Source organism: Elephantulus edwardii, unplaced genomic scaffold (assembly GCF_000299155.1).
Source record: "Elephantulus edwardii isolate Elephantulus edwardi_28Jun2011 unplaced genomic scaffold, EleEdw1.0 scaffold00216, whole genome shotgun sequence".
Lineage (NCBI taxonomy): Eukaryota > Metazoa > Chordata > Mammalia > Macroscelidea > Macroscelididae > Elephantulus > Elephantulus edwardii.
In genome coordinates, this window is record NW_006399966.1 from 4,438,854 (window position 1) to 4,448,204 (window position 9,351).

The following is a 9,351-nucleotide window of genomic DNA, read 5'->3' on the forward strand; positions in this document are numbered from 1 at the left end:
CAGTGGAACCTAACAACAACAACAACAACAGCCAGAACTTCTGCATGAGCTGACTTGTCCATTTCTTCTCTGTGCTAAGAGAGCCTCTTTCCAGTCCTCTGACTGCTAAACAAGTTGATACCGCAGGGACTTTGCACTTGCTGTTTGCCCCACCTGGAATATTCTTGTCTAAGGCAACCTCATGGATTGTTGTTTTGCTCTTCAAATGTCACTTTATAGGTGAGGCTTTCCTTGACCACCCCAAAGCCCCCCAAGCCCCCAGCATTCTGTACTCTCTGTACTTTTCTGTAGCACTTCTCACCATCAAACATACTATGTGTTTGCTGTTTACATTTCCTGCCACTAAAATGGGAACTCTATGAAGCCAAGGATTTTGCCTGTTTGATGATTGCTTTCTCTCTAGGTCCGCCCTCAAACAAGACCTGGCAAGTTTGTTGGGTGCTGTTGAGTCCATTCTGACTCATAGTGACCCTATAGGACAGAACAGAACTGCCTCATAGGGTCTCCTAGAAACACATTCTCAGGTCTTTTCCCAGGTTGTAATCTTGTGAGGTCTTTTCTTTCATGAAGCCTCCGGTGTGTTTGAACTAACAACCCTATGATTAATAGTCAAAGACTTAACTACAATGCCACCGGGTTTCCTTCATCTGGCACATTGCAGGGGCTTAATGAGTGCTCATGGAATAAAGATTGGATCAATCACTGAGTGGCAACTTTCTGTCAGTGGCACATAGGATCCTGGACATGAGGCCGGTCTTAGGGTGAAAGAGAGTAGACCCATGGTGCTCTGTTCATCCTAGAGAACTTGTGTCTGGGGAGTGGCCCAGGGTGAGTGGATGGTAGGATTCAGGATGCTAAGCCTGCAGGATGAGAGGCATGGCCCATCCTATCTTGAGGGTGGTCTGCTGAGGTCCAAGTCCCAGACCCCTTTGACCTGAGTACAAGGACCAAGGGAACCCCAGTGATAACAATTCTGGTCCCCTAAACTTTCAGGTCAAGTTGGAGTCCCAGCTTCCTGGTCCCAACTCTACAGTTGTAATTGATTCTGAAGTTTCTCCATTCACAGATGTCAGCTCCCAATGCCAAGCCCCTACCCCCAAACATATCTCATAGGGTCTGAGTCATACATCATGGTGGCGGGTGTGTGGGTGGGGGAAATCGAAGTCTATTAATCAAGGGCTAAGACATCCTCCTCACTAATCACCAAATTAATAAGCTCCCCAGTGAAGAGGTGGTGATTAATGAACCAATCAGCTTTCCCTGTAATTGGAGTGTGTAAGTGGAGAAGGGGGACACTGATAGATGGGGACAGTTAGCGAGGCTGTGGGAGGCTGGCTCCTGGTCCAAGGCAAGGGACCACCTTGGGTCTCATTTACTTTAAAGGTCAGATGGGGGAGGAAGTTTTTAGAGACTGTACCCCTAATCTAGGCCTTCCTCTGCACCCTCTGGTTCTCCACTGTTTCTCCTCTCCCTCATCTGCCCTTAGACATCACACTGCCCTGTGCATGACGGGTTTCCAGGGGCACCACTGATGGCTGAAGAGCATCACACGAACTCCCCTCCTCTTTCCCTTTCCCTTCAGTACAGGGGAGCCACCTCCTGACTGGTCGCCACTTACCCTCCAACTCATGCTCCAGGGTCAAAATATCAGTCTCTGTCCCTCTGCTGCCCTTTCTGTCTCGGGTGAGCTCCTCTGATGGAGTGGGGTGCTTTTCTTCCTATCTCCCCCCAAAATGACACAAACTTGTTTGTGTTCTGGAAACCTTCTCAGACTTGGGCTCTTCTGGGATGGGGGTGTGCCTTCTCTCAAATTGGAGCTCCTCAATAATACTCAGGTTGGGGATCCCCAAGTCTCTTCTCTGTTGTGTTTTTTTTAAGCTAAAGAAGCTTTATTAAGGGGTCTTCTGGGTGGAATTCCTTGGTCTGCAAGTCTCTTCTCTTAGCCTGAGGTTCTGGGAGGACAGGATTGTGCCTTACCCCAAAAACTAGAGCTCTCTTGATGAGGAAGACTTCCCCCCTTTCTGAAATATAGCTCAAGTCCTATTCTACTGGTGTCCTCCATCTCCAGCAAGGGACTTTAGCCTTTCTCAGGATGTTCAGGGCCCATGAAGCCTGAATGGCTGATAAGAAACCATTTCCGGAGAGTGCAGGTGAGTGAACACATATAAAGGTGATTGAGGTAGGCCTGGGCTGGCCATCTCACGGAGAGCTCTAAAAATAGCACCCTTAGCCATCTGTCCTGGAGGGGCCACCAGCACTGGGCCTGGATGAGATGTTTCCTCTGCCCCGAGAGGCTGGGGGGATTCCTGGAAGACCTGGAGCTTCTAGTCAGGTGGGGGAAAGGACAAATTGGGGCATTCCCCACCAGCCCTCTGTCCCTGGGCCAGGAATGGCTCAGTGGGGCTGGCAGTCCCTGTCAGTTCTCGTAGAATGAGTGGCAGGCCATGAACCTGGCCTCTCCACCTGTGCTCCCATGCCCGACCCCTGAGCCCCATGGTCCTTCCTGGTGCTGAGCCTTCTGCCTTCATGATTAAGGAAGTCTCTTCATGGGGCTGACCCAGCTCCTTTCTCCTGTTTGGATGCTGAATTACCTCACCTCTCAAAACTTTGTTTTCTTCATTTAAGACATGGGAATAAATTCAGCTCATGCCTGAAATGATATAGTACCCCAAACCCCAAATTGCTGCTGAGTCAATTCCAACTCATGGAGACCCCTCACGCGTTTCTGAGAGTGTAAACCTTAACAGAAGGAGACCGCTGGTCTGTCTCTTGAAGAGCAACTAGTGGATTTGAACTGCTGGCCTTTGGGTTAGCAGCCCAACATTTAATTTATTACACAACCAGGGCTCATGTGTACAGTAGTTGTTTAATAAATATCTGTCCTCTCTTTCTAAGGCCCAGTGGAGACTGCAATGGGCTGGCATGGTGTTGTGTGCTTGGGCAGTCCTGGTTTCACCAAGCACTGGAAGTCACCAAAGTCCTAAATGACGCCTACATGGGGGTTGGAGCACACTGCTTCAGAGGGGGTTCTATGCCAGGCCTGGCTGGACCCTAGTCTGCAAATGCCAGGCTAGATGCAAGTGGCCAATCAGCTGCTCTGGGAAGGGATTAATTTCTTCCCTTCCTAACTCTGCCCCCAACTCCTTACTTGCATAAGGACCATAATGGAGTGACCAGAGAGAATCCCCACAAGGGCATCGTAAATAGCAGGTTAGGGGCAATGTCACAGGCTCCCACTCCTGCCTTCTAAATACATTCCCACGGGTTCTGGGCCACTTCTCCTCGCCTCTCGCAGGTAGGACAGCACAGGGGTGGTCCCAAGCTGGAGGAGAGGCTCTCCCATGCTGAGGAGGGTGGAATCTCATCCCTGATTGTAGGAGCTGCTTGAGCTGTCTAATTCCAAATGCCACACTTCCCCAGGCAGCTAGAGTTGGGATGCTGTGGTGAAGTTGGGGTTCAGGTTGACACCTCATTCAGAAGGCCCTTGAACGAGCCTGAGCAAGGCCATAGCGGGTAACTCCACAGCTCCTGTGAGGTGGAGACATTAAGCATTGGCTGGGTGTGTGTGCGTTCAGCAAATGGGAAGGTGGAAGGAGGGAGAAGGAAGGGCCCTCCCCTTGGGGGCCCCCTCCCCCGGAGACTCCCCTCCCTTTTCTGGCCAGGATATAAACCCCAAGGGCAAAGCGGAGCAGAAGCAAAGGAGAAGGTCGAAGAAGGATCCACACCCCTTAAGACTTCCCTGCCTTTCACCTCCTCATCTCCTCTCTGCTTTACAAGCTGTCGCTGTAAGTGGCTGGGGGCCAGGGTGGTCAGGGCGGAGCACCCAGGCTTTTCCGTGGGAAGTTGAGGGCAAGTGGAGGGGAACTCGATGGGAGGAGGGCCAGCAGAGGTGGAAGGAGAGGGGCCTGGGACCCCGTGGTGCCAGTATGGCCTTCTCCCTCCATTGACCTCACTGGGTAGCAGCTTGGGGGGTGGGGTGGGTACTGAAGGGGGAGGCAGGCAGGGCTGATGCCCCTTAACAGATGAGGAAACTGAGGCCAGAAGCAGAGCAGTGGCCAGTGGGGCAACCTCAGCCTCCAGGCTGCTGCTGCGTCCAGCCACAGGGTATCCAAGACTGCAATGACCACTCCAATGCCACGTCCCTAGATGGCGATTGGGCACAGGTGGTGGCCAGTCACGGCCGCAGTGCTGCTGGTTCTTCTCGCCTGCCTGGGGGCGATGGTTGACGCCTACCCCTCCAGACCCGAGGCTCCCGGCGAGAACGCCTCCCCGGAGGAGCTGAGCCGCTACTACACCTCTCTGCGCCACTACCTCAACCTGATCACCCGGCAGCGGTGAGCACACGCCACGCGCAGGGTCTGGGGGCGTAGGCGGCACCAGGGCTTCGGGGCGTGGCCTGCTCTGACCAAGCCTCATCCGACCTCACCACGCCCCTCTTCCCCGCCCCCAGGTATGGGAAACGGGACATCCCTGAAGTCTTCCTCTGGAAGCTGCTCTGCCCAGGCAGTGAGGATCACCCCATCAGGTCGAGGTAATGCGCCCCCTCCCTTCAGCCCTGATCCCCTGGGTCTCCTGCCTCGTGGAAGCTTCCCGTGACCCCACCACTGTCCAGATCCAAGGCTCAACTCCCGAGTGACTCCTTTCTTTTCCACCGACAGCTCGGAAGGCGCTTACCTGTGGTGATGACCGATAACCTCCAGGGCCTCTTGGGAGATATGCCAAGCACACCAACTTCATTTGTGTGTTTGCTCCCGACCCCTGGACCTGGAGCCCCCTCCCTGCTGGCTGCTTCTGGGGAGGGTTCGCCGTTTACTGCTCGGTGCTCCTGGCCCCTGGGCAGGATGGCTGTGTGTGGTTCTCCCTTCCTCCCAAAATAAAGAGCAAATTTCACAGAAACCGAATGTCTATACATCGCCTTTTCCTTCTAGTTCGTGTCTCTGGCATTCTGCTTGGCGTAGAGGGTGGAGATGGGGCCAGGAGAGAAGATAAGACTGAGGGCTGCAGACTTGTATCACGACCAAGCTAGGGGTGGGCTCTGCCCGGAGCTAAGAGAATACACGGCTGCTCACCCTCACGCTGGGACCTGTTGGAACTGTCTAGTCCATTGAAGGGAGGTTAGAGGCTTCTTGGAATGGGAGAGGAGAGAAAGGAACACACTTAGCTCTCATCTTTCACCCCTTATCAAAGAAGGAGGGATTTTGGGGAATGGAGGGGATCCCCAGCCCTTTTCTCCTGCATTTCTTTGAGGAGGTAGATTATTAACCTCCTGGGCTGTAGTGTCTGAGATCCTAGAAAGGGCTGTGGAGGAAGGACCGTGGTGGGGAATTGTGGGGAGATTCATGTGTGTGTGTCAGGTAATTCTTAATATGCAGGAAGGGTGGTGGTGGTGTAGACTTTGCTGAGTGCTGAATTCACGTTGATGTTGTTAGTTGCCCAAGAGTGAGTCTGACCCACGTAGCAGCCCTGTGTGCACTAAGCAGAATGACACACTGCCCTGTCCTGTGGCATCCTCACAGCCATCGCTCCGTTTAATCCACTGTGACATACGCGCTGTCAGTCCATCTCTTTGGAGGGTTTCCTCTTTTTGCTGACCATTTGTTTTACTAAGCAGATGTCTGTCTCCTGGGATTGATCCTCCCTGATAATATGTCCAAAGTATGAGAGATGAAGTCTCATCATCCTTGTTTCTAAGTCCAGAATTCTGACTGGACTTCTTCTAAGACAGATTGTCCTCATTTGTTGGCAGTTCATGGTATATACAATATACTCTGCCAACACCACACACAATTCAAAAGCATCGATTCTTCTTCGGTCTTGCTTATTCCTCGTCCAGCTTTTGCCTGCATATGTGGCAGTTGAAAAATAGCATGGCTGAATTTATACTTATTGGTTAAGTCACTAATGGTGCCTTCCTGATAACAGTCATTGAATAGCCTTCTGTGTCTCCTTTTTTTCTTGAAGAAAGACACTGAATGCTGATGGTGGATGCAGAAACTAAAATCTGATCGGACTCCCTCCCCACTCTGCACTTATGACCATGATGCACTCCAGAACCTTCCTCTGGGCTGCTTTCCCCTGAAGACTGTTTCCAACCCCTCTCCTCCAGGAAGCCTCACTTGATTGCCCCTGATCTGTCCTGCTTTCTTTTGGCCCTCCCTGTTCACCTTGCTCTCATGGCCACTACTTGTCCGATGAAGTTTTCTGTGTCCTTCCTGTCACTCTTCTCTGGGGGCCTAAGGGTTCCCTAAAGAAAGACCTGTGTCTCCCCACAGAGCCACAGCCTTCTGTGTTGGGCTTTCTTTTGGTTTCTTAGTTCGGTAGGACCTGGCTGAGGCCAAGCTGGGAGATGAGAGAGAAGAATCAAGTTGAGGCCGAAAGCCCCAGCTCCGGGGAGATCAGGAAGGCAACAAAGCTGGGCAGCATCAGTGCAGGTGGCAGGGGACATGAGGGACGATTTGCAGTTAGGTGACTCTGAGAAGAGAGAAAACTCTAAGGCTGGCTCTGCCATGGCTGCACGGGAGACCCCTGCTTAGACACTTTGTGCTGAACCTCTCCCAGTCTCTCTCCATCTGCCCTGCTCAGCCTGGTTGACCAGAGGCCAAGCCAAGGGCCGTGGAGAAAGGTCCAGAGGGAGAGACAGAGGAGCAGATGCAGAGCCTGATGCAGGACATCATTCTGATGCTCTGTGCCCCATTCCCACCCCGCAGAGTCCTTCCCGTCTCTTCAGTCTATTCATCCTGAGTCGCAATAGCAGAAGTCTTTCCTAATATTGAGGGACAGTTAATTTCTTTTTTTTAAGGCTTTTTTTTTCTTTTTTTCTATATTTTATTAATTTTCATAAACATTTACAGAGATTTTGGGTTTCCATTCATTCCTTGTTGCACTATTCTCTCTACCCTCCTCCCAGTTTGTTCTTGTCCAAATGCCACAGTGCTTGTCAAAGCCAGTTCTGATTAATCTTCTTTGTCAGTGTGTCCTTTGCCATTCCCTATCACTCCTCCCTGAGAGAGACTTCACCCTGAGTCATAAGGAAAAGGGGATGGCGTATTCTCTTAGCTACTTCCTGCTGAAAAGGGACGCTGTGGGTTTCAGGGTGAAGATCTTCTCTCACTACTCTAAAGGGCCCCTTTGGCAGTAGGAAACACATAGACTATTATGGAGCTTGATTTTGGGATTTAGATGCACTCTTATTGATTGTGCTTGGCCGTACATGTTCATATCCTTGAAGATGTATCATGGGGGTGTTGCAACCTAGAAGGCTCAAATTTGACTAACAAGTTATAAGTACATGAGTCCAAAAATTATGGAAAAGTAAAAGAAAAGATTCTTTCATTGTTTTACAAACCCTCCCCCAGGTCCCCTCCACCATGTAGCCCTCGCTCTAGTCTCCTGTGATGACAGAAATACCTAGTTATATATCTCTTTTAAACAGTTTTCTCCCTCCTCTGTTTCAGTGCAGTATACATTCTTGAACCCATCTTACTCAGTCTCTCCCCAACAGTGGCATCATGTAATATTTGTCCTTTTGTGACTGGGATATTTCACTCAGCATAATGTTCTCCAGAGTCAACCATTTTGAATAATATTGCATGAGTTCCTTGTTTTTTAATGCAGCATAGTATTCCATTGTGCGAATATACCACAGCTTCTCTAGCCATTCGTTTGTTGATGGGCACTTAGGTTGTTTCCAACTCCTTGCTATTGTGAACAAAGCTGCAATAAACATGGGTGTGCAGGGACAGTTAATTTCTGATTCCTTATTATCCAAGCCCTTAGATTCTCTTAAATGATCCTGTAACCCTCACAGAGGGAGCTCTGATGGCTTAGTCCATAGGAAGTCATGCTGCTCACCCAAAGGCATTGCCTCTCTGACAGTTTGAATCCACCAGTGGCTACAAGAGAGAGAAATGTTCAGTGTCCTCCAGGCAATTTACCACCACTGAAATCTAATGGAAGGTGAGCTATGAGTTGGTTACAACATAACAGCAAATAGAGAATGAACAACACGAGATGACGAGATGACCCCTCGCTGGACTTAAATAAACATGATCCTCGAGAACATCTGGAAAGCTTTGATAACCCCTCTACAGTTAGTATCATAAACAAGGCCCTGGAGGGTGCACTTCTTTCAAACCATCAGTTGAAAGCTTGCCTGCTGGCCCTGCCCTTTCCTCCCACACCCCTGCTCTCTCTGCTTGGTGACCAACCCCGGTGCTTCACCTGGTAGTTCTAAGTGCATTGTTCTCCTCAGGGAAATGTGAATGCAGTAAACTCATTAAATTCTATGGCATCTCTCTCTTGATTTGCACTTGGCTGCACCGCACCTCATCCAAGAGAACACAGTTAGGACACTCTCTCCACTGGAAGGCTGTTATCTGAGACCCATTTCCTACTCTGTTTTACCCCTGCAATCTCCCCCAATTTATCCTTCCCCTGCTGCACCAGGTCAGGTGGGAGTGGAAGCACAGAACAGCTGTTTTATAGTTCAGTGCTGTGGTGGAGGGGTGTGGAGTGGAGGGAAATGTGCCTGACCTTCTCGTGTGCCTGGTCTCCTGTCTGAGAAAGCTGTGATCAGTTTAAGGTTAGTGGGAGAGGGATGTGGTGTGGACTGTGAACGGCCATGGGCACTTTCTGCCCGGCTTGCTACGGCTGGTGGACCATCAGTGACAAGGCCTCATCCCGTGCTCCCATCCGGAAGTGTGGGGTGATGTTTAATTCAATGCTGATCAAACCCAAGCAAGGTCAGAGTCAGAGGCAAACTTAGATGTGGTTATAACAATGATGATGATTATAATAACACTGATGATGATTATATTAACAGTCTGTAGCTTTGAAAAAACACTTATTTAATAGTGCTTGAGAAGAGACCTTGGTGGCCCAATAGTTAAGCGCTGGGCTACTTACTGAAAGGCCACTTGTTTCAGCCCACTAGCCGCTCTGTGGAAGAAAGACGTGATAGTCTGTTTTCATAAAGGTTGTAGGAAACCATATATGGCAGGTCTACTCCGTCCTATAGGGAGCTCTGGTGGCCTAGTGATTAAGGAGCTGTGCTGCCATCCCAAAGGTCCACAGTTTGGATCCATTAACTTCTCCATGGGAGAAAAGTGGGCCATCTCTTCCCATGTGATTAAACTGCTTCTCAAAACCTGCTGGAGACCATTGGGTTTCTGTGGTTGTATTTTCCCTTCCCCCTTGTTGTGTTCCATTGAATCAGATCTGACTGGCACCGGAGGAGATCGCCCCTCCTTCTCCAGGGGAGCATCTGGTGGATTCAAACCGCGTGTTTCTGGGATTGCAGTGCAGTTTCTTGCCACCAGGACACCAGAGCTCCCTTGGACGTTTCTACTGACG

At 50.4% G+C, this 9,351-nt stretch overlaps 1 protein-coding gene across 1 annotated transcript; it reads left to right on the forward strand.

The window, feature by feature from the left end:
* The first annotated feature begins 4,146 nt into the window (after positions 1-4,146).
* On the forward strand, positions 4,147-4,683 carry PYY (peptide YY). The gene is made up of 3 exons (XM_006897888.1): positions 4,147-4,334; positions 4,451-4,531; positions 4,659-4,683. Exons 1-3 carry the CDS (start codon positions 4,147-4,149, stop codon positions 4,681-4,683), a joined length of 294 nt encoding a protein of 97 aa, XP_006897950.1.
* Positions 4,684-9,351: the final 4,668 nt, after the last annotated feature.